This window comes from Polyodon spathula, chromosome 40 (genome assembly GCF_017654505.1).
Source record: "Polyodon spathula isolate WHYD16114869_AA chromosome 40, ASM1765450v1, whole genome shotgun sequence".
Taxonomy (NCBI): Eukaryota; Metazoa; Chordata; class Actinopteri; order Acipenseriformes; family Polyodontidae; genus Polyodon; species Polyodon spathula.
The window spans coordinates 76,501-101,195 of NC_054573.1; the positions used below are offsets into that span (position 1 = coordinate 76,501).

General features: G+C 40.8%; 2 protein-coding genes across 2 annotated transcripts; one reads left to right on the forward strand and one right to left on the reverse strand.

The window, feature by feature from the left end:
- Nucleotides 1–6: 6 nt before the first annotated feature.
- On the reverse strand, nt 7–6,967 carry LOC121304811 (kelch-like protein 20). Its single transcript, XM_041236210.1, has 5 exons — nt 6,495–6,967; nt 3,276–3,446; nt 2,876–2,954; nt 1,855–2,082; nt 7–1,668 (listed from the first exon to the last, which is right to left on the reverse strand). Exons 2-5 carry the CDS (start codon nt 3,400–3,402, stop codon nt 222–224), a joined length of 1,881 nt encoding a protein of 626 aa, XP_041092144.1. The 5' UTR covers nt 3,403–3,446; nt 6,495–6,967; the 3' UTR covers nt 7–221.
- A 1,072-nt stretch (nt 6,968–8,039) lies between these two features.
- Nucleotides 8,040–22,879, forward strand: LOC121304926 (transcription factor RelB homolog). The gene is made up of 13 exons (XM_041236360.1): nt 8,040–9,470; nt 11,776–11,829; nt 12,183–12,194; nt 12,805–12,953; nt 14,641–14,988; nt 15,379–15,539; nt 16,521–16,612; nt 17,714–17,845; nt 18,499–18,603; nt 19,150–19,365; nt 19,803–19,871; nt 21,008–21,451; nt 21,669–22,879. The coding sequence occupies exons 1-13, from the start codon at nt 9,422–9,424 to the stop codon at nt 21,863–21,865; spliced, it is 2,028 nt and encodes a 675-aa protein (XP_041092294.1). The 5' UTR covers nt 8,040–9,421; the 3' UTR covers nt 21,866–22,879.
- Nucleotides 22,880–24,695: the final 1,816 nt, after the last annotated feature.

A 24,695-nucleotide genomic window follows, 5' to 3' on the forward strand; every position in this document is an offset into this window, starting at 1 on the left:
GGTGCTTTTTAATCAAAGTCCACACGCTGCGAGTTTAAAACTCACTTTAAGGGGTGAAACTCCTCTCTTATAGAGTTCCTGTCGACCCTGTGGGGTGGAGGGGATCCCTAGTCCGAATGCTGAGAGCTTGGGGTGCTGAAAGTCACACAGACGGGTCTTTCTCAGTCCCCCACCTAGTCCAGTTCCCTCCCTGTCTCAGTCCCCCTGTCCCTCTCTGCCTCTCAGTCGCTGTCCCCCTCTTCCTCAAAGGCCCTCAGACGGGACAGGATGTGTTTCTTGGGGAACTTCAGTGTGGTGCAGCCGAACTGGCTAACCCCCCCAGTCTCTAGTGGCAGCTTCTCCCTCCTCTGCACCCAGCTCCTCCAGCCTGGCTTCCAGCAGTACACGCTGTCGTAGAACCGAGCGCCGTTCTCTCCGCCCAGCATGTAGATGCGCCTCTTCCAGCGAGCCACCCCCCCTGCAGCGATGCGGCGAGGCAGCCCTGGGAACACCACAGGCCCAGCCCCAGCACCCTGCCCCACCCCCACCACCTCTCGACTCGAGCCCCGGCCCTCGCGGAAGAACAGCACGCGGCCGGTCGCGTCCATTGGCTCCAGACGGGTGTAGTTGCCGTCTGTGAACTTGCTGGCATCCCGGCAGTAACCCCCCACGGCGCAGACCCCGCCCCTCACTGCCACCCCACCTGCGCAGAAGGTGGCCCCTGTCTCCAGGTGCACCCGGGCCCAGTGGTCCAGCGCCGTGTTGTAGATGAGAACCCCGTGGTGCACGGCGGCCCGGCTCTCCTCCACCGTGGTGCCGCCCAGCAGGTACAGCTTCCCCCGCAGAGAAGCCGCGGCAAAGGAGCGCAGAGGGAGGGGCATCCTGGAGCCGGGGGGCGGGGAAGGGGCCCAGGCGTTGGCCTGCAGGTCATACACCTCCACAGAGTCCAGGAAGGAGGCCCGGTTGCAGCCCCCCAGGGCGTAGAGCTTCCCGCAAGTGCCCAAGAAGCCATGCATCACCCTGGGCACAGCCATGGGGGGCCGCTCGGTCCAGCGGTCCGCCACAGGGTCATATTCGTGCAGAGTGTCTGAGACCACGCCGCTGCCCTGCACCCCCCCGGCCACGAAGAGCCGATCGCCCACCGCCGCGCAGCCAGGCCCCGTCACGGACTTGAGGTCTGCCAGCTTCTCCCAACGGCCAGTCCGCGGGTCGAAACAGTCCACTGCGAAGCCCGGGCCCGACAGCTCGTGGTCCCCCCGGGGCTTGAGATCGATGCAGACGATCTTCTTCTCGAACATGCCCTCCCTGGGCCTGGGGGGGGCGACACTGCCTCCTCCCCACCCCAGCTCCTCCCGCACCTTCCTCAGCTCCTCCTCGGCCAGCAGCCCTGGGCGCAGGTGGCTCAGCAAGGCAGGGAGATGCTGGTTACGCTGCCTGGGTTGGTGCTGGGCCCAGCGCCGGGCTGCCCGGTACACCTCCAGCTCAGACTCCACTCCCAACCGGTCGGAGGAGAGCAGACTGCCCAGGGTGCCCGGGTCCAGTAGCAGGAAGTCTTTCTGCCGTGACACGCGAGGGAAGTTGTGGGCAACAAGACGCAGGGAGGCACGAAGCAAAAGAGGATCGTGGTGAGAGCGGGCCAGGGAGTACATGCCCAGGCAGTTATCCAGGGAGAGATGCTCGAAGAGGAACCTGGAGAGAAAGGCGAAGAGGCAGGCAGTTAATATAGAGTAATTCCCGGAATAGTTGAAACTGCTATGCAATAAGAGTCTTATGTATATCTCAATGTGCACATTATATTACATTATATTGTACTTTATGTGTTGATGCATACAGGCATGTTTTCTGTGTATAAAAGGGCACACACACACAGAGCACCTGGCGCACAAGTCCTGCAGAGGAAGAACTTGCAGCCGATTGGCCGCAACAAACAGGTCCTCGGCGGTGTCAGGGTTCAGCCCCGCCTCCCCGGTGTAGATGAAGTGAACGACGGTCTGAACCACTTCCGGGGTCACTTCCTCCAGACGGATCTCAGCCAGACGGGACTCTGCAAGCGGGCTGGTGAACATAGCACGAAAATACGGGCTGACTGAGGCCAGGAGCACCCTGAGAAATTAACAAAAAAAAGAAAATATAAAAATTGTAATAATACCATGAGGATACACCACTACGATTCCGGACAAAAGACACATCTTTTCCCGGTGTGTGTGTCTGTGACCGCGTGTTTCAGGACTCTCCTTCTTGACGGTCGCTAACCGGCGTTATGTTTTGTCCAGAGCCGCCCACCCCACAGTCCCGACGGCGGGCGGAGGGCCACATCTACTTCACTTGCGGCCAGCTTTTGTGCAGGCCTCCCCAAGTGAAAGTAGGTCTCCTAGAGTCGGCATTGGTGCCCTGAGACGTCGCCCCACACCTTGTTCGGGCTTTTATGCCCGCTACTCCGGTCCTCGTGGGACCTCGCGAGAGGAGAGGGGAGAGAGGGCTGGTGAACATGGCACGAAAATACGGGCTGACTGAGGCCAGCAGCACCCTGAGAGAGAGAGGAAGTGTGAGCGAGAATGAGAAGAAAAGTGAGAGGGAATGTGTGACAGTGAGAATGGGGGAGAGGAAGACAGAGGGGGTAGAGAGGGAGTGTCAGAGGCAATAATAATGAGGTGGAGAGAGGGAGTGAGTGCAAGAGAGTTAGTGAAAGTGAGAGAAGAGAGGAAGTGCAAAAGGTAGTGAGAGTGGGGAAAGAGAGTGTGAGAGGGGGAGAAAGGTAGCGAGAGTGTGAAGGGGGAGAAAGGGAGTGACCAAACAGAACCCCAACCCTGCAGCACCTGTGTTTGACTCTTTCAGTCTAATCAGACACACAATGTTCAGTGGCGGCACTAAACTAAACTGAACTCCCTTCCTGTACCTGTGACACATGAACTTCTTCCCTTCCACCGCCAGAGTGACATCACACAGCTGCTGGGCATTCAGGAGCTGCTTCAAGCCTGAATCAGAACAGAAACAAAAATCACAGTAATCAGAAATCAGAGGGGGTGCAGCTTCACTGGAAGTCATTGCTGGAATATATTCCTCTGAATATGCTTTACAATGATTTGCAATGCTTTCACTGTGGGAGACTTTTATAAGGGTTAGTTTAACATGGTTTGCTTTTTAATATAGTTTACCATTCCTCTCTGTGCTTAACAATGCTTGCCTATGATTTACAATACTGTCATTGCGCTTTATCACACTGTGCTGTGCTTGTATAGGTCGTGGCTGCACACCAGGCTAGTCCAGTCAAATGCAGTGCAGTAGAGAAGAAGCACCTTGTGTAATGTAGTCTCCCAGAGACTTGGAGCTCTCGTCGGGAAAATCTTCCTCTTCCGAATCGCTGTCGGACAGAGCCTCAGAGGGGGCGTACTCTTGGTCGCGCCACCGCTTTGGGGACCACATCGCGCTGCGCCGGAAGCAGACCCGGCAGGAACCGGGAGATGAGCCTGCGGGAAGAAAGCGTAACAAAGTTAGAAAAACAACAGCACAGTAAATACACAGGCAAACTACACAATGCGTTCAATACACGGGTAAATAACACTAAAGGTCAATTGAACAGTATCAAATGTAGTCCACTTGATGTGTCTAACTGGTGGATTAAGAAGGTTTAGTCCACTTGATTGGACTAAAGTTAGTACACCTTTTAATCCCAATTGCTGCGTACCACAAGATAGTCATCACAGGTGGATCACCTGCTAAATTAGACTAAACAGGATCCCCACTACAGCAGCGTACCAAATCAGATTCGTGATGATCCTGTTCAAGTGGATTAACTTAGTACTGTGAAGGACAAGACTAACTTAGTACACTTGCTTATTGTAAGCATTTACTTTCTGGCAGACACAGCTTCATTTGTCCTCTAAAATGACAAGTACAAAAAAAATAAATAAAAAAAATAAAACTTTATTCTGTACATTTCTTATGTCCATCACATTCGGGCAGTCAAATCTGTTAGAATAATAGACAATCTTATTTATGATAATATATATATATATATACTATAGCTATATATATATAATATATATATATAATATAATATATATATAGGCCTTACATATTAAATAAACTTTTTAATCATGTACCTTTGATACCGTTTTCAGTATTATTTGAAAAATTAGTACATGGACGAAAGTTGGCAAAAGTCAAATTACGTTATGTTACGGCAATTATACGAAATTGATATTTGATTTCCAGGTAAAAAAAAAATGAACAATTAATTCTCTGGCAACAGCTCTGGTGGACATTCCTGCGGTCAGCATGCCAATTGCATGCTCCCTCAAAACATTAGACATCTGTGGTATTGTGTTGTGTGACAAAACTGCACATTTTAGAGTGGCCTTTTATTGTCCCCAGCGCAAGGTGCACTTGTGTAATGATCATGCTGTTTAATCTGCTTCTTGATATGCCACAACTGTCAGGTGGATGGATTATCTTGGCAAAGGAGAAATGCTCACTAACAGCTTTTTGTGTATATGGAAACTTTCTGGAATCTTATTTCAGCTCATGAAACATGGGACCAACACTTTACATGTTGCGTTTATATTTTTGTTCAGTGTATTAATATTAGTACTGTTTTTATTCTTTGATTTTCTCTGTCATTACAGTATTTGTCACTACTACCACTAATAATAATAATAATAATAATAATAATAATAATAATACTGAATAAAATTAGAAGTACAGTACCTATGTGTGGCATGCTGCTTCCAGTATGGCTATATACTAGATTTAATTAGTGTGTTTCTAATTGTTTTACAACTTTTGCTTTGAGTGATCACATTTATGGAATATGTTCTTAACATTATACATTGCTTTTAAAAATGCCATGTCAGGTTTTAAAAAGGGCATTGTCATTTTGGTGCCCGGATTATAAGTCATTAAGTGGCTATTAGTATCAAAATGTTTATAAAACAGGCCGTTCTATCACAGTATTTTCACTTTTCTGTCAGTTTCAACATTATACAATTTTAGATTATCTCTACAATTTCTTTCTCTGCTTGATTGATCAGATTTTAGTATTCCACATTTAAAAAAGCGTCCCAGTCAAATGAAGATCAAGATAAAAGTTAACTAATGTGTTGCACTTTCATTTATTTATTTTACTGGGTTTTTTTTGTATGTGTTTAAGTGCAATGGGTATTCACGTGGAATGTACTGTAGTGTGTGTCTAGCTGTTGCTTAGCATAAATCTGACTGTAAAGTACATTTTTGGCTAGTATTGTACAGTACTTATACCACGTTTGCACTGGGGTACGACTCGGCAGTGAAGGTTATGTATTATTTTTTTGCGGAGTGGGTGGGGGGGCTTTTCTGCTATGATGTCCCGGGGGCTTAGATACTTGCGGTCAATAGAGAGCTGCCTGGAGCAGCTTGTCAGGGGCACAATCCAGCAAACTGCTTTTCAATTCAAATTCCTTTTTTTAAAAAGAAATTACCAATTCCAAAAGAGTCAACTTCCAAACGTTCTCGGTGCATTTAACATACCTGTTTCAAGAGAAAGTGTGTTTGAAAACATACAGTGGAGGTACTTCTAGGCTTCTGATGTCATGGCAAGTATACCCATTTATTTCTATTGAAATATACTAATGTGCTTATTTTTCTATACACACATGTGTATGTGTATGTATATATATTTATATATATATAATATATATATATATTATATATTATATATATAGTCACCCTATATAGTTCTAGTCAGCTATAGATACTATATTATATAGAATATATATATTAATTATATACAATATATATTTAGAGTGTTGAATAAATACTTGACGTACACACCGGATAATTACAGTAGTTAATTTAATCTGTTAGTAATTCAACGGATATACGTCAATGTCACCAAACTGAACATACGTGTTGTTTAGTTTTGATGTCTTCTTTTTTACCCCACAAGATTATAAAAAATTATATATACTATATATATATATATATTATATATATAGATATATTATATATATATCATATATTATGTGCATTGGCTGGCATTGCTCTCTTGTAGTGGGCAGTCAGTTTTCGTTATATGGTGGTCATGCAATTCAACATTAACTGTGTACAGTATTATCAACAACTTATTTATTTTGCAATTTTAGGCCTATATTAAAAATTAAAAATACAACTCCCACACTCGAAACCGGGCCTTGCGCATTAGAACAACGATACAGATGTGAATGTTTACATGGCGTTCAGTATAAACGAACCCTAAGATTTCTGACCGTTTCAGTGGCCTCGGGACCAGCGCCTTCTCCTTTCTATGGTATAATTGAAAGTTAATTAGATATAAAAACACACAACGCGCATTTCTCAAATCAGGAATTCGAGAATTCACAAATTCCAGACAGTATTAATCACACACAATAATTTTCATCCTGTGATGTATTTTCTCTATCTGCAGCTCGCTATGTCTCTTGCACATATTATATAGGAAGCTGTCAATTTAACACTAGAAAACATTACATTATTACAGAAAAACGCAATAAAATACAAACCTGTAGAAGTTACTTTGTTCAGTGAAGCTGGTACAAGCCGGGATCAATCCAGAGAGGAGTGGAACAACTCCTGCGAGAAAACAACCGACAACCCAATAAAAACAATACAAACGATCCGGAGAGAGAGACTCGGAATCCCTGCGTCAGGCTGGTAAAGATACAGCGAAAAAATAAAAATAAGAACCGCCCTTCCTTTCGTTTTAATGTTTACACTAATGTATGTACCGAGATGCAATTGATTCAGACAGTACTAGCGCACCGGATTCTTATGAATGCATGCATTTTCAAAATAAACTTAGCTACTGTAAAAACTCTTTAACGACGCGTTGCCTTTGCAGTCGGTGCAGATTATAAATGAAAAACGAGGTTTGCTTCTGTGTGCATCGTTGGCGCACACATTGTATTAGCCCCAAAAATCACAATTAGAAAAAACACACACGCACACTCACAAAGTAGCTCCCTGCTATAGGCCGACCCCCCGACCTTCTCCATGACGTAAGAGAATTGTGCGCTCTCATTGGCCGCCTCCCCTTTAACGTACATTTCTCTCGGCCAAGATGGCAGCACCCATGAGAATGCTGCGGTGTTTACGGTCACTGGATGTTTTTGGGGTTAACCCGGTGCACGATCCGGGTCTATCGGTCGGGATTAGTTTACAGCTATCGGAGCAGCCTGTACGAATAAGCCCGGGAGGGATACAGCGACAGACCCGAACTGGACATGCAGTATTTATGCAGCCGTGTTGATCGGAAACGTTGAGCTCGGAAAGGAAGATCGTACGATAATTGCTTTTTATTGTGTTACTGTCGACGTTACATGAACAGTTACACTAGCACAGTAACACCGTGTTTCAAAAGTCAGGAAATCATTTTAGATACAGACAATATCTGATAACATTGCGTGATACGCAAAATAGCACTACCAGTAACACTGATGTATTTATTTATGTTGTACTGTATATCAATTTTGTATTTGCAGGAATAATATATACAAAGTTTAGTTAAACTTTAGTCATCCATGTGCTTTTAAGTGTGGTTTAAATGTCAAAACTGAAGATCAGAAAAGTATGAAATTATCCCGTAGACAATACGGTGGCTCTCTCTCCCTATCTCTTTCCTCTTCCATTGTCTCTGTCCGAAATATATTTATTTAACAAGGTTAGAAGCCTTGGTATCTACATCTCATTTCAAGGGATCCTGGCAGGACGATGTAACCGGGAGTATCCTGAATGTTTGTGGGGACTCGCAGCTTTGGATAAGCAACTCGGTAATTTAACTCGGGTCCCTTTCCTTTGAATTAATAGTCAGTTAGCAGACGCTTTTATCCAAAATAACTTCCAGAGACTTAGGGGTAATCTATGCATCACAACTGCTGCTGCAGAGTCACTTCCAATAGAACCTTTGTTTTACGTCTCATTCCAATCATCTGTACAATGGAAAGGATCTGATCTGAGCCCCGAACCCAACTGCTATCACCTACTGCGTATACGGTGCCTGTGTTATTATAAGTGAAATTGGATTTCGAAAGGTTAACACAATATATATGTATATGTAGATGTCTATAATGTTGCAGCTTAATACATTGTCTAATCGGGTCTCAAGCTGTAGTGTGCTCTGAGATCCACCAAGTGGTAGTGTGGGACTGTTTACAAAACGCTCACTGTTCAAAATTACAAACGTTTAACTGCAGATTCGAATAAGTGAGGGCGAGTCCCTTCTCTCTGTCTTACTCTATTATTTTTATTAATATTATTTAGAAGACACTTTTAGCTACGGTGGCGCGCACTTTTGACAAGTGGTTTACAGTGAGATAATGTTTTTAGAGGCAGCGATTTGCTATTTTAACAATAAATGTAGCTCACGTACGTTTTGTTTTTATTTAAATTGTTAGTTCGGGGAGAACAGTAGATCAAAGATGGACTCCAGTTAAATAAGCAGGTATTTGCACATTTAATTAATGTTTTTAAAATACAATGAGATCTTTTTCTGTTTAAATCTAAAAATACGGTTCACCACATTGCTCTAAGAATCGGCATTCTCAAAACAAAGTAGAAAGACAGAAAGAAAGAAAGAAAGAAATCATTACTAAATACACGGACTGCAAGTTGTGCAGATCATATAGGGGCTATAGTCTTTCGGTGGTTAAAAGAAAACCGGCTAATATGTTTATTGTTGGATTATCCTACGTACATTGAACTTTGTGAACAAAAATGCTTAGGAGAGGAAGCGCGTCCGTCAGTCCCAGAGCGATTGTTTTATTTACTTCGGCACCTGCGCCTTGCTGTTTACGTTGGGTTTACATTGTTCTGTTCATTTTAAGGATGTAAAGGCTTGTACAAGACTGTAGGAAATAATTATATAATGCGCAGATGTTAAATAATCATAAAACCCGAGTACAATATACCAGTAGACAAACAGTTAATGGACAATTGACTTTAAAGTCGACAGGGGGTTCCCCGTTGTTCTGTAGCATGACGTCAGGGGATTTCCAAACTGGTGAAATCTGCTGGGGGGCGGGGGCGGGGGGTCTAAGATTTCAAAACGAAGACGCAGATCAATCTAGCGTTCACATCGCGATCCGCGGAATGCAAGAAAGTTTATTTAAATGCCTTATCGCCTTGATACTAAAGAGTAATAAGCTATACATGTGTCAGTGGATCAGTTCGGAAAACCTATGGAAAGCACAAGAGGCGGTTTTAGAGAGTCATTATTATTTGGATTGTTAATGTCAGCATTACATAATAACATTTGGAACAAATTCGTATAATTGAAAAATCCAACTTCAGCGTCACTATCAATTTCGCATTATGATTACAGCAATTTAAGAAAGGTAAAAAGAAAAACAAAGTAACTTCACTGTCGATTGCTCCGAAAAAAAAAAAAATCGGTTTATTAATAAAGTACATCATACAGTATACCAAAACTCAGATGAGAAATATGAGCGGAGAAGACAGAGACCCGGGCACGCCCCACACTGGTAAGAAACGCACGTGATCTTCTTCTTCTTCTTCTTCTTCTTCTTCTTCTTCTTCTGCTACTATTATTATTAGCCTTTTACTAACTACTTACAGTACCAACTAAAATGCATTACACGTAGAATATGCCACCTTATAAATATAGTATGGTAAATAACAGCATATTTTTTTACCCTGGTAATGCACCGTACACTTCTGTATAGACCATCATTTAGTTGTCCTTTGTGATGTGCACAGAAATTATAATATTCAACTAGATTCTGATTTCAAGGATGACATAGCCGTAGTATATAGCTGATAAATGGATCAGTTGACATGGTTTAAGTGAGTTGGAAAGTTATAGTAGTTAACGAAAAGCAAGAGGCAAAAGCAACAGGCATTGTTTGCAACACTTTATGATACCCGGAGCGAGTGAATCAATGTCACCGCTCGTGTGCGCGACATTCAGGTGGGAATTACATCATGACCACATCGATTCTAAGAAAGTTGTTCGTTTTATATACATCTGTAGGTGTTTTCTGTTGATCTTACAGCAGACCTTGAGTTAGAATTGATAATCTGTAGACGAGCCGCAGTACCGTGTTTATTTTATTTATTTATTTATTTTAACATACTAGTTAGAAGGCTTTGAGGATGGAGGAACAATGCCACGGAGACACCCCTTTACAGAATTAAGACATGTGTTTCCCTCGATGGATGTCAGGGTCTCTCCGAACTGGGAATAAATAAATCGTTCTTGCTGGATTGTCAGCTCAGACCAGTGCTGAGACAAATGTTTGAATAATGTTGCAAACAAGACCATGTTCGTATTCAGTCATGGAACATGGTTTTGAAATCACTGCATGCAAAGGAAAGATGTGCACACATGCCTGAAATACTGCTATAAAGAACAGGGTTTCTGTCCTTGTAACAGAGTAGTAGATGGCAGGTTTATTTTACTCCAGAGGTTTTGTTTTCCAGTTGTTGCAAATTGAAAGTATATTTGAATATATGTTGAAATTTTAAAAGACAAAAAGCATGTTTATCATGGCACTAGCTCAGACTGAGCACAATTGTGCAGAGATCATATCGCTGAGTGGTAGTTACAGGACTTAGACCACGTTCACACTGCTGGGCTGGCCTAGGGCCACCCCATATTTAAGTCTTAAAAATGTGGCAGACTGCTTTTTTTTGTACTCAAAATGGAAGAGCTACCGGGATATACAGTAATCCTTTTGTAGCAGATGTTTTTTATTTATATATTTTTTTCAATGCAGCACAGTAGCAGTTTTATGGAATATATATATAAAAAAAAAACATTTTGACTATTTTGACTTATTGTTGTGATGTGTATCCGAGCTTACCCCTGCCCACAATCACATTATTGCACACACTGACGCACACGCACACTGACGCATATGCACACGCACACACACACACACACACACACACACACACACATATATATAATACATGTTTATCTTCACTCAGATTGCAAATGACTATCAGGTTGTACACATTGACTAACATTCACAAGACAAACTCAGGACTGACCACCTAAATAGTAGATATTTCTGTATTGCTGTGTGTTGATTATGTAAAAACAAAGGTTAGCTCTTTATTGATTACTTGAAACTGGGGCTCAGATTAATCAGCACAAAAATATTTGTCAAATGTATCATTGAATTAATCATAGCCCTACTGTATTTTAAACCCTCCAAACTGTTTGTTTGTGGAACTGGGCTCATTGCACAGGAAACTATTTCCTCTCTGAACAGTAATCTGGTGATCTGACAAAGCAAGCCTGGGCTTTATCAAAAATAATGATGGTCTGTCTGATCAGTCAGAATGTTAGAGCAATATACACATTCTGCTGAACTTGTTTCATTGGTTTGTATCAACAGTGCTGGTTGTCACCTCTTGTCAAATGCTGGTCACAGAAATGTAGGGTTTAAAATAGCTCCTATAGAACCTTGCCTTTTATATTAGACTTGTCACTGTCAGCAACTAGACAGTGTGTGAAGACAATTAAAAAGGCAAATGCAATGCTTGGTTATATTCTATTGAAAGTACTGGTGAGCTACGCTCAATTCTAGTTCCTGCATTGAAAAAAGACATTGTTGTTTTGTACTGTAGTCCAACGAAGATGATGTATGTTATGAACATTGGTTGAGAGAAATTAATTAATTTAGCCTGGGACAAAGCAGAATTTAGGGAGACTCGATTATCTAAATGCTAAAAGGAGTTGTCGCAGTTAAGTAACCCTATAGTATAGTAGATGGCTTGTTGCTGCCATACATTGTAATGCAGAAGTTTGATTTATTTTAGATGATTCCAGCACCAGTGCAGCTGATCACAGTGTATCTCGACTGCCGGACCCTGGTAAGATGCACGAGGGGGGAAGGGTCTATTCATCCAGAAATGGGGTTGAACTTGTGTTATGATTGGAATGGCTTTCACCTCACAATGTTATTTTGAAACATGCAGCTACATCAGTCATTTAAAACTTACTTGGATATCAAGTATCTTGTATATGAATTATTGTAACATTTGCAGAAGAAGCAATGCAAAGTACGGGCTAAGTAAAGCTTTGTAAATGTGTAAGCATTAGCTAAAAAATGGTTTGATAATTAAAAAATGTCTGATGTCTGAGCAATAACAGAAAGAGCATGTGATGTAAAGTACAGATTTTTAAACCCGCAATTACATTTAAATAATTTTCTTTCTCTTTGCAGATGAAGAGCTAGGTGAGTATTCATTTCAATGGGCCTCCAGAATTTATTTGAATGATTGTTATTTGCTAGTCAGCAGTATTACACAAGACAACCCTGGTAAAGGCATGACCTCATGGCACTGTCTGAAACTACTGTAAGGAATGCAAACAAACTAGGCAGCCAAAAAGCACAGCTCAAAGATATAGAGGGATGCAGCCACAGAAGCCACATTATGGATCTAAAATAAAACTACCTTAAGCTTTTTCTAAGTGCAAATTTGAATCTGAGAAACATGTGTGTCATGGCTGTGTAAAGTCACTAAACTTTTTGACTGTGGCGCTCCAGCAAGTTTGAGAGGCAAACTCAGCAGTCAACTAACTCTCCCTGCTTCTGGCCATGTTGACAGTTGCAGTACTGCTTTTTGTCCTCCAGGGGCCAGTAGCGTGCCAGCATCCACTGTGGATATCCTGGCTGTAAAGAGGGGATTGGCTCAAGGAACACAGGACACCCACTGACCTTTAGTTCTCCTAAACTGTGATAAACTATAATAAATGGTGAACCGTGATAAGCAAACACTAAGTTAGGTAAACTTTGATAAGGGCACAGTGGAACGTTTTTTGAAGTCTTCTTTATTTCGTATTAGAATTAATCAATGAATACATCAGTGAAGATAAAGGCTTGAGGCAGATATTGCCAGGCCCGCCGCCACCACCCTTTTCACTACTGGAGACGGTGACAACATCCCAACTCATACCCAGGAGCACCAAGGCTGTCGGCTCACCTCAACCACAGGTACAGCTCTGGGCATTTGAATCCATTCCAGAGGAAACAAGGCTGCGGTTGCTATAGTGCTCAATGCACAGGCCCCTCTCTTGCTCAGCATCTTGTTATGGGTTTTGAGTGTGAAACATTTGTTTTCTTTTATGTGTTGTCTCTTGTTCTATTTGATGAAGCTGTTATCGAATAACATCTTCTACTGGAAACATACTGTAGCCAATCACAAAGGGGTCCTGGCTAACAAAATACTTCAAGACATCGTCTCAAGGGGTCTTTAATATGCAGTTTTGAAAGAAATATATTATATCATAAACATATATTTTCTTTTTCAATGTCACATTAAGTAAAAACAGTTCTCAGTTTGCTTTTGTTGTCTTCCAGGAAATATGTTAGACTTGCACTTCCGAGGTCATCCTGTGGAGGTCCACGTGTGCAGTTTTGTTGATTTTTAAGGTGTTTTTATTAGCATGTTGTTTAGCATTACGAGACGAGAAATATTAAAAATGATATTGTTTAAAGATGTCGCTCACATGACAAAAATAAGTGAGCCTGCATGGAATTCTGTACGCATGGAAAAAATAAGAATATGGAACATAAACAACATGAGAACATTTATAAGTGAGAGGAGGTCATTCAGCCCACCTGTGCTCGTCCGGTTCCTAGTAGCTGATCCAAGTGATTCAGCATCAACAACATGACTAGGTATCGCATTCCACAGCCTCACCACTCACTGTAAACAAATTAATTTCTGCGCCTTTCCTGTACTGCAACTAGTTTCTGTATCAGAACCTCAAGGATGAGTTGCACTTAGGCTATAATAATGCAATAAGTTGGTTATAATCGGGTTACAGTGATGCAGAAGTTAGTTATAATCGGGTTACAGTGATGCAGAAGTTAGTTATAATCGGGTTACAGTGATGCAGAAGTTAGTTATAATCGGGTTACAGTGATGCAGAAGTTAGTTATAATCGGGTTACAGTGATGCAGAAGTTAGTTATAATCGAGTTACAGTGATGCAGAAGTTAGTTATAATCGGGTTACAGTGATGCAGAAGTTAGTTATAATCGGGTTACAGTGATGCAGAAGTTAGTTATAATCGAGTTACAGTGATGCAGAAGTTAGTTATAATTGAGTTTATTAAATAATAATAAAAAAATATTTGCTTTGTTTTCTACATGTACCTAAAAAGTATCATGACAGTATTTGATTAATCCAGACCACCTTAAAAAGAGGTTGTGGTTGCCTTAGAACTGGACAGAGAGCTTGGCTCTATTAAAAAAAAAAAAAGATGTGGTTGTTTTTCTCCAGTGCCCAATAGGGAATGCCCCCTTTTTCAAAAGCTTTCTGTAAATCTAAATAAACCATATCATATGCTTTGCAATTATCCATTGTCGATGTTGCATTCCCTTTCCAAAAATATATAGGTCATTTTCCATTTTGGATCTTAGTATAGTTTCCATGATTACATATAATAGAAGTCAGGCTTATTGGTGTGTAGTTACCTGGTTCAGTTTTATCTCCCTTTTTGTGGATCGGTATTACGTTTGCAATTCTCCAGTCTGTCGGTACAAGCCCTGTCTCGAGGCTGTTGCTTGATCTTGGTTAGGGGTTTGTATATAACTTCTTTCATTTGTTAAAGTGGTGACTAGTTGGCAGTTTGTGGATCCCTTCAGTATTGACCTTTTGCACTTTCCTCCCACAGCCAATCAGAAACACGATCTTATCACATCACAGTATTGGGCAAGTGGTAACAGGCGAGGCAGGGATGAAGCATCGGTCAGGGGCAAGCCAGCCCCCCCAGCTGGTGGCCCGGTGCACAGCACTGCGCAGTGGCAGTAGGAGGCTGTTCCAGCGTGAGGGGTCAGCACTGTCCTGTGGAGACACAGGCACTCGGGGGCTGGAGGATTTCCTGAACCTGCCCAAGCTGCTGATCACAGAGCAGCCCAAGCAGAGGGGGATGCGCTTTCGCTACGAGTGCGAGGGTCGCTCTGCAGGCAGCATCCTGGGGGAGTTGAGCAGCGAGCTGAACAAGACCCTGCCCAGCATTGAGGTTAGCACCAGCTACTGTACACTCAGAGCTTGTAACAGGAAAGTGTAAGAATTATACCATAGAGAAAAGGGGGGGGGGGTCTCCTCTTCATTTACCTGTAGACTTCATTTTTTACATTGTTTTACAGGTATTCTGGTTGTAGAATAAGAGAGACTGTGTGGTTTTCCCATTTGTTCTTCGTAAGAGGTGACAGGCAGTGTGGAAGTAAATGTCTGAGTGGAGCTCACAGGTGTAGACAGTGGAGCAGATGTTAATGGCTGGATGCAGCAGCCCAGTTTATTTATTTATTTATTTTTCCCCAAGGACCCCCCAATATATCAGTGTGTGGCATTGCTGTGCAGTGTGTCACCTCGCCTGTGTTGTCCTGATTGCTGTGGTGTTGTTTCTCAGATACAAGGCTGCATTCAGCAGGTGAAGAAGGTAAAAGTGACCGTCTCTCTGGTCAGCAGAGATATTCCTTACAGACCTCACCCCCACAGCCTTGTGGGTAAAGACTGTGAGGACGGTATTTGTGTGGTGAGCTTCAGCCCCAGGACCAACCGGAAGCACAGGTACCCCTGTCCAGCACTTGCTGGCTAGAGTTAGAGATGAAGGCTGTGTCCTGTATTGTCTGTATCACAGCGTTATATTTTTAGACGTATTGCAGACACTTAACATTTTTAATAAATCAATTGGGCAATTTCTCAACATTTACTCTGGAAATTCTCTTTAAGGATACTATCCAGCTCACGCTCCCTCCTGGTAAATGCTGTTTTTTTTTCTCCCACAATATGCTCCTCATTTCAATCAGAGCGTGAACTGGATACTCTGCGATATTTAGAAGAAAAATTCAGTTTCTTCTGTGAATTTTCCAAAGTAAAAATTCCTTCCTTGATTTCCAATAAAAAAAAAAACATTTAAGAAAATGTTGAAAACAAATTGCTGCAATATGGATAGACAGGATGCAGCAAACATAAAGCAAAGTATTTCTTGTAAGTACTTATGGCTGTTCTGGAACCCTTTAATCAATTATTGATCAGTGTGTCTTTTGTTGTACAAGTCTCAATTAAAAATTTAGTTTATTCCTGTGTGAATAAATGAAAGAAATACCCAGAAATATGTGTTTTTTTGTGCATTGCTAGAATAAAATTTTTCATTTGCATTTATTTTGTGATGATAAATGGCAAAATCGATTGAATGGCAGAACTGAATTAAAAAAATCATTAGTTTTTTAGTAATAACATTTTATCAATACATATATTATAATCCAGTGCTCTTCTTTAGAGCCCTTTACCATAGGAGCTGTGCATGGTCATTTTGCAGTTTTCCCACGCTTTACACATGGTTAACTATGCATTTGCCATAGTTTACTATTGTCTTGTAGGCTTTACCATACCCTCTGTGCTTTATAATGCTTACCTATGTTTTACCTTGCTTTATTACACTTTACTATGTGTTTACTACAGAACACTTTGATAAGGGAGGTAAAATACCGTGCAGGTTCTCCCTTGATCAATGCTCAGATCTGTTCATTCTTTGTGGGTTCTTTTTAGCTTCTCAAATCTCGGGATCCAGTGTGTGAGGCGGAGAGAAGTCAGGCCAGCACTTGAGAAGAGACGCAGCCAAGGCATTGACCCGTTCAACAGTAAGGCGCTATATTCAGAAGAATTGGCCCCAATGAATCTTACCTGTGTTGCACGTCTATTGGCTGCATGGGTCTCAAATGTATAGTTTTGAAAGAAACACATGTTATAGCAAGCTGGCATTTTAAATCATGATGTCTGTGCCGTATTATCTGTTAAAATAGCACTTCCTGGGTCATTTCACCTCAGCAGCATCTTCTCTTCCAATAGAAAGGTAGACAGATTAAATTCTGGGCAATTAATTTAATGGAACAGACATCCTACACTATTACATTGCTGTGGTCAATATTTTTTTAATGGGACAGCCTACAATTTTTTGTTTTTAATGTCTATTTTAGAACTGTGTGCTTTTATTTCTATAGCAGGTGGTTCCCTGTAACAATACAAGGCTTCATTAGCAGGTGCCCTACTGAAGCAGTAGGAGGCCTTGCTGCTATTGTATCCTATTGACAGGGTCTGGCAGTGTTGACATGTTTTTGTGCATGGAAGGTACTCACAGGTCTAGCTGTAGTCTGTAGATACTGAGCTTGTGCAGAGCATCTTGAGACTTTCCATGAAGAAGCACCTTTTTGCAGCACGGGACACATTTCATTCTGTTGCTTCAAATGTAGATTTTCTGTTTGCAAAGCTACAAACAAATACATAAAAAATGCTAGAAAACATAAAGGCATCCATTTTTACATATAAAAATCTGCAGCATCGTAGACCTAAATGAAATAGCCCTTTTATTCAATCTATGGAAAAGTTTGAGCTCCTCTACAGTTAGCATGCCTCAAGCCTGCCTGGTCTAGAGGGAGCATCCTTTCTCTTAGGGGTGAGGGAACAGTTCAGTTTTGTGCCTTCCCAGGACTGGAGGGAGTACCAATTGGACCCTCTTTCCATTTAAGATGCTTCAGCCTAGAAATATATACAGATAGCGCTGGTAAATGTTTTAGACGATCTAAGAAATGCATGTTCTATCTAATTCTGTTCAGTGTTCTCACCAGCACATTGCTGGAAATTAAATATTGAATCCAGGTAAATATACGTACAGACAGACAGACAGGCATGCTTGCAGACAGTCACACATGGATGGCTGTTATACATGTTGTTTCTATTTGTAGCCGCCCAGTCGAGGAGCTTCGATGATGTGGAGATGAATGTGGTTCGGTTGTGCTTTCAGTGCGAGGTGCTGTTTGATTCAGGGAAAAAAAACAATTTGACCCCTGTGGTATCTGAACCTGTATTCGACAAAAGTACGTAACTTCAGCTCTATTCCTTTCTAATATGCTTTTTATTTCTATATTTTTGGAAAATCATCTAATTTCTTAACTGTTTAATATCCTGTTCTGCGTTAGCAAAATAACTCCAGTAAATCTCAACTATGTATTGTCGTCATTTGAATTTTTGATTTTTGGACATACTTAAATGCTACACTTCCAGTCAAGTGCAAGAAGTATCATGAAGGAAGTTGACATTGAAAACATGCCACTCATAGGAATTGAGTCATTGAGTGATTGAATTGAGTTTGGAGTGATTGAGTTGAGTCACTGAGCCAATACGTGAAGCTTCTTGGATTTTGAGTAATTAAATAAGTGCAATAATTTTGGAATATATATATATATATATATATATATATATATATATATATATTATTATATATATATATATATTATATATATTTTGTATGAAGACAAATTTCTGAAATTAAACATTCTGATTTGTTTTTGCTACAAAAACTCAAACTCCCAGAAGCAGCTTGCATATGTTGGCTGTGTTCCTTCAACAGGAAGCGCAGTCTGGAAAAGAGTGACGTTCCTGAATTCACTATTTAGAAATGCTATGAAAAATTTAACTGTGATTTTATATAAATATTTTAAAACTGCCTTTCTCGTGTTGTTTGCAACAGAGGCCACAACAACATCGGAGCTGAAGATAAACCGTTTGAACACTTCCCGAGGGCCGTGCTCCGGGAAGACTGAGATCTACCTGCTGTGTGACAAGGTGCAGAAAGGTGGGTGTCTCTTCCTGTGTGACTGGGTGACACTTCTCTTGTGTAAATGCCTCTATCACGAGTACGATCCTAGTAGACACTAATATACAGTGAAACCTGCTTGTGACAACTACTCCTATCCCAAATACAGTGTGTGTGTGTGTATGTATGTATATATGTATATATATATATATATATATATATATATATATATATATATATATATATATATATATATATATATATATATATGGAGATAGACTTGGGACAGAGGGAAGGAGACACTTCATAAACAGAGTGGTGAGGGGGTGGAAGGGGCAATAATGGGATGAGGCAGAATTACTTGGGTTCTTTTAAGACACAACTTGATAAAGCTCTGCTATTAAGAACTCAAAGAGCTTAGATGGGCCTAATGGGCTCCACTCATTCGTTGCATTTCTTATGTTCTTATGTTCAGCCTTCTAGAGTCAGCAAGGGGACCCAGAGTGTCGAGGACATCGGGTAGACAGGTCCTAATTAAGTGGGCTGGCAGCGTTAACTCAAAGTGTGTCACTGATTTTTTTATAGATGATATAGAGGTTATTTTCAGTCTGGAGGGCTGGGAGGCAAAGGCAGAGTTTGCCCAGACTGATGTCCACAGACAGATCGCCATCGTGTTCAAGGCCCCGCCCTTCAATGAGCTCGACATCACTGAGGAGGTGGAGGTCAACATGCAGCTGCGGCGCATTACTGACCAGATGGAGAGTGAACCCGTCAAGTACACCTACCTCCCAGAAAACCAGGGTACAAGAAAATAAATCACTGCATTCACCCCTGGGATTGTGTCTGCTTGTAGCCAGCTCCTGAGATATATCTTTGAATGGTTGAAACTGTGTGGTTTTTACTGTTTTAATCGGGGTAATCATTATCAAAGATTTCAAGTGTTCATGATTGATTCGACAGAAAAAGGAGCTACCTAGTCATGTTGCTAAGGCAGAATCACTGGGATCCTTTATGACCATACTTGACAATGTTTAGAGATCAGTCGTCTACTAGGAACTGGATGAGCACTGATGGGCCAAATGTTCCTAAATTCATTTTTTATATTTGTTTACCTGCATGGGTTAAAAAAAAAAAAACTTTACTAAGTTTTACTTTAGAAGAATGATTTGAAGTGATGGATAAAGAAGTGAAACTGTTCAGTGGATATTTGAATTTACTAAGTTGTTTAAAATTTTCAGACCCATATGACGTAAACAGGAAGAGGAAAATAGCACAGTCGAAGTTGAAGGTAGAAATCGACGACACAGGTTTGTGCCCCTGCTGTTTGTGTTTTCTGCCTTGGTGTCAGTCATTCAGAGTTGTAACAAATCCATCTAGTAGAGATTATTACTGTACAGCCACTGACAAGCATGAGATTAGTACTGTGCAGCTATGGACAATGATTTGCATCACCCTATAGAATTGACTCATTTTGCTTCATAAAGTCAAATGAAACCTGCTGAATAATGTTTTGTTAACATATTTAATTACATAGCAAATTAACATGAAGTACTGTACTACTATTATGGCTTCTGGTAGACTTTTGCGATATCATGTTGTAGTTTGATTACATGAAAATAAAAGATCTAAATTAAATATATAATGTTTTTTAAATTCTCAATCCTAAAATTCTAGATGGTGCAAGACTTTTGGCCACAGATGTAGAAGCCTGTGTGTAGGCAACCTTTTTTGTTACCTTTTGTTTTGTTTAATTATTTGTTTATTTATAAATAAAATTGGAGAGAGAGAATTTCTCTTCTAAGATCCCAGTGTATCCAGATCACGCTCCCTCCTGATACAGTGCTGTTTTTCTGCTCCATATGCCTGTCATCTCAATCAGACCGTTAACTGGATACACTGCAATGTTTAGAAGAAAAATATCTGTCTCCTGGTGAACAATCCTGAGTAAAAAGTTGAAAAATTTATCAAAACAGCAAGATAAGGAACGTTTCTTGTGAGCACTGCAGGGGATCTATAACACTTTAATTTCATACTGTGTTGATTTCTGAATCCCTGACCACTGGCCATCCTGGCACAAGCACTGAAAGATCTCCTTGCTGTTTCAACTTGCTGTTTCTAAAATAGAGGTGTTAAAAGTCCATTTGTCATGATTTTGAGAAACAGACCAAGAAATGATCTTTTAAAATACATTTTAGAAAATGGATTAATTATTACTGCACAGTAAGTGTTATCCAGTAAAGGGTTAGTGTCTGGCTGTCGAACAGAAGACATAGATTATATACTTTGATGGCAATGACACTGATGAAACGTAAGAGAAAAGCATTGTAGTGATTTAGTGATCACAATCATTTCTTACATGATAAGCCTCAACCTTTTGTGTGTGTTAAGGTGTGTAAGAGTGTATCACAGTTTTATATTGATCTTCATTCCTACTCTTTTCTAGAACAAACCAGCCATCTGCCAGGTAACTTCCCTGCCAGACAACCACCAAACCATCTTCCCAATACCACTTTTCTAGAAGATGCATTCTTCAATGGTTTTCTTGATGAGCCCACATTGCAACTTGGGGACAACTTGACCCCGGAGTCAGACCTACCTAGTTTGACTGTCTTAGAAAATCATGAGATGCATGACTACAATGATAACCAACTGGGTGGTGAGAATAATATGGGCTTAACCGCTACAATGAACATGTGCATCCACGCCCTGGGAAAAACAAATGACTTCTTCAGCCAACAGCTTGGGTACTTTGATCCTTCCGTCCAGTCGCCACCCGTCATGGACCATCAGTTTCAAGCATGTCCGAGCTTTAACCTCAGCATGAATGGTAACAGTGAGCTGGGCCTGGGGCAAGGCAGGTTTGCAGGGTTCCTGGAGCAAAAGCACAGTAAGTGTTATCCAGTAAAGGGTTAGTGTCTGGCTGTCGAACAGAAGACATACATTACATACTTTGATGGCAATGACACGAATGAAACGTAAGAGAAAAGCATTGTAGTGATTTAGTGATCACAATAATTTCTTACATGATAAGCCTTTTGTATGCGTTAAGGTGTGTGAGAGTGTATCACAGTTTTATATTGATCTTCATTCCTACTCTTTTCTAGAACAAACCAGCCATCTGCCAGGTAACTTCCCTGCCAGACAACCACCAAACCATCTTCCCAATACCACTTTTCTAGAAGATGCATTCTTCAGTGGTTTTCTTGATGAGCCCACATTGCAACCTGGGGACAACTTAACCCCAGAGTCAGACCTACCTAGTTGGACTTTCTTAGAAAATTATGAGGCAGGACTACAATGATATCCAACTGGGTGGTGAGAATAATATGGGCTTAACCGTTACAATGAACATGTGCATCCACGCCCTGGGAAAAACAAATGACTTCTTCAGCCAACAGCTTGGGTACTTTGATCCTTCCGTCCAGTCGCCACCCGTCATGGACCATCAGTTTCAAGCATGTCCGAACTTTAACCTCAGCATGAATGGTAACAGTGAGCTGGGCCTGGGGCAAGGCAGGTTTGCAGGGTTCCTGGAGCAAAAGCACACTACCACGGATTCAGATAAGACTGGGTAGCATGTGTAGACCCAAGCATGCTTGGTTACAATTGCTTTTGTACATAGTCACAACTGCAGTTCCATTTGTGTGTGCAATTAGATGCACCTGTTGAACTGGACATTGTTTTAGACCATATGAGCTTGGAGTGAGTGGAGAATATAAGGAAGTTTTGGGGGTTATATTTGATTTGTTTTGTTACGTACCATTAACGGACACTCCAGGGACAATTCTAGCACCTCCTCTCCCTCAAGTCATACAATTTAAAACTGTTCAGCTAATAATCATCTTTAGTTTTTTTATTTAAATTACTTTAAATAGTTTTTAGACATTTGTAAGAGCACTGTAGATATTTAAATACCATAAACAAAACTATATTTGTTTCTGTCACTTGTTCTTTCATGCATGTTCTTTCAAAACTGTGAGACCTCTATAGTGAATGTAGTTGTACGATAGGTAGGACTTAAGGTAGTTGATGTAAGCTACCACTATAGGAGAAATGTACTATCTGTAAAACTCAAACACACTATTTCAGCATCTAAGCACCAGTCCTCACAAACTCATGGACTTTTCGTTTGCAGCTAACGACCACATTTCAAGTAAAGAATGACTCAAAATACTGAAAGCATAAAACCATAAATATACAAACAATAGATTTCTGTTTTGTTCTAAATCCTTTTCTGGTAATTCACCAACCACAAACCTAGTTTATTAAGAATAGCAAAACAATAAAAAAAAGTTAGTTTTCTTGAATATGTAAAGCATCTCTATCAAGCATAAGATATTATTACTGGATGTCCTCCAGAGAGATGTCTCTGTCACCAGGTTTCAGTTCCGTTTTAAATAGTAACCTTTATACAGTGTGTCACATTCAGGGAATAACAAGGGTTTATAAATAAATCTCTCATTCGATATTCTTTATGAATGCGACTGAAACTTGGTTTTAACCCTGCGACAGCTGGAATTCATTTTCATTTTGTATTGCAATATGAACTACACACAGTGGGGCATAAAGCACAATGAAGGGTTGTTATTTGGGTTTATTTATTAAGCTTTTGTGGGTTCCTAGTGAGACAAAAACATATTACAGTGCATTCACAAATAGAGCACCAGACATTATCAAATACATGCTTTATTCATATTCTTTTTGACAGTTTCGACAAGTCAAGTTATTTGACTATTTTTACCGCAGCTATTAGTTGAATTAGTAGTCATTCTATCCCTACCCTGTGGTCTGGCCCTACATAGAAAGGCTAATAAAGGGTGGCTTCAGAGCTCCACAGGGTCGCCATGTCAGCTCACGTCCAGTGAGATAAAACCGGGTGTAGGGCTCTAACCATTCATCTTGTAGCAATGAACCATGGTGCTTTCTTTACATGGTATAATGTATTGTAATAGAGGTATGAATCGTTTGTATCGGGATACAAGACCAAAAAGAACAGCAGTTACAGTACATGTTACAGACAGGGTGTCTGACAAGTTCTAGATGTTGCTGTTCCCACCAGTACAGTAAAATCTAGTCTTTGTTACTGAGCTGTACATTAGTACAGTATTACCAACAGTAGTTCACTCACTGTTTTCACTAATCATTTTTAACCAGCCCTCACTTCTTTATTAATTGATCATTTAATTTCCAGAACTGTACATTTAAATTCTACCCGCTCTTTACACTTATGATAGTGATGCATTCATAAAGCTTCAGCTCTGAAAGGCTTTCTTCATTATGTTCTAGGCTGGTAAATAAGCCACCAACAGTGGAAAAGTTTAATTCATAATTATATTTTATATACTAAAAACATAAACACAGCTTGTGATCTGGTGATAAGAAAGACAAATTAATTTGGTATTTAATGGGTTTAAGTATCATGAGTGGTAATCTCATATTTTATAGTAATTGTTAATATCATATTTTATAAGACGCAATATTGCTTGATTTTATTTTAAAATCTAATTTTCTATGCTTAACTCCTCTCAGCTCTGAAGCCATCCATTCTTAACGATTGCATGTGTCATGGTAAAGACTGCATTACATCAATGTGAGCTAGGCCCTTGTTTTCCTGGCTCCTCTCTCAGAAAGCCCCTCGGTTTTCAGTTGTCCTTGATTTCTTACAGAGGCTCTGACTCATTGCCTGTCAGCCAGTGGGAAAGTCCAGAGTGTGAGTAACACTCGTTGATGCAGCAGCACACTCGCAGATCCCAAAAGAGAAACTGCCTGGTGGGAGGAGCAGCAGCATTGTGCTTTTAAAAAACGCTTAAAGAAATGTTGATAACCAGCTACTACAGCAATGCCAAATTAGGAGGTATCCTTCAACCTCATTCACCCCTACAGTGGTTTTATTTCTGAGTGAGAAAATACCTAACATTTTGGTTGTGTTCTCTCTCCTCCCTTTTCATATACCAGGTAATTATAATAACTCAACACACTCACAAAGCATTAATATTGAACCTATTTATTCACATGGGTTCTGCAGTGGTGACTGCTGGTATAAATTAAAGCCAACACAATTGTACAAGATTTTGGAATCTAATTTGCATGCATTAAAATCCAGTGACAGAATGACAGGGTGCATCACACTG

Bases quoted from the DNA above. Each gene is read 5' to 3' on its own strand.
- LOC121304811 (XM_041236210.1), bottom strand. From the start codon at position 3,402: ATGTGGTCCCCAAAGCGGTGGCGCGACCAAGAGTACGCCCCCTCTGAG. The intron at 2,083-2,875 runs GTACAGGAAGGG...TTAATTTCTCAG, and splicing joins AAGAAGTTCATGTGTCACAG to GGTGCTCCTGGCCTCAGTCA. The intron at 1,669-1,854 runs GTGCTCTGTGTG...CTTTCTCTCCAG, and splicing joins CTGCAGGACTTGTGCGCCAG to GTTCCTCTTCGAGCATCTCT.
- LOC121304926 (XM_041236360.1), top strand. From the start codon at position 9,422: ATGAGAAATATGAGCGGAGAAGACAGAGACCCGGGCACGCCCCACACT. The intron at 15,540-16,520 runs GTACCCCTGTCC...GGTTCTTTTTAG, and splicing joins AGGACCAACCGGAAGCACAG to CTTCTCAAATCTCGGGATCC. The intron at 16,613-17,713 runs GTAAGGCGCTAT...TTCTATTTGTAG, and splicing joins AGGCATTGACCCGTTCAACA to CCGCCCAGTCGAGGAGCTTC.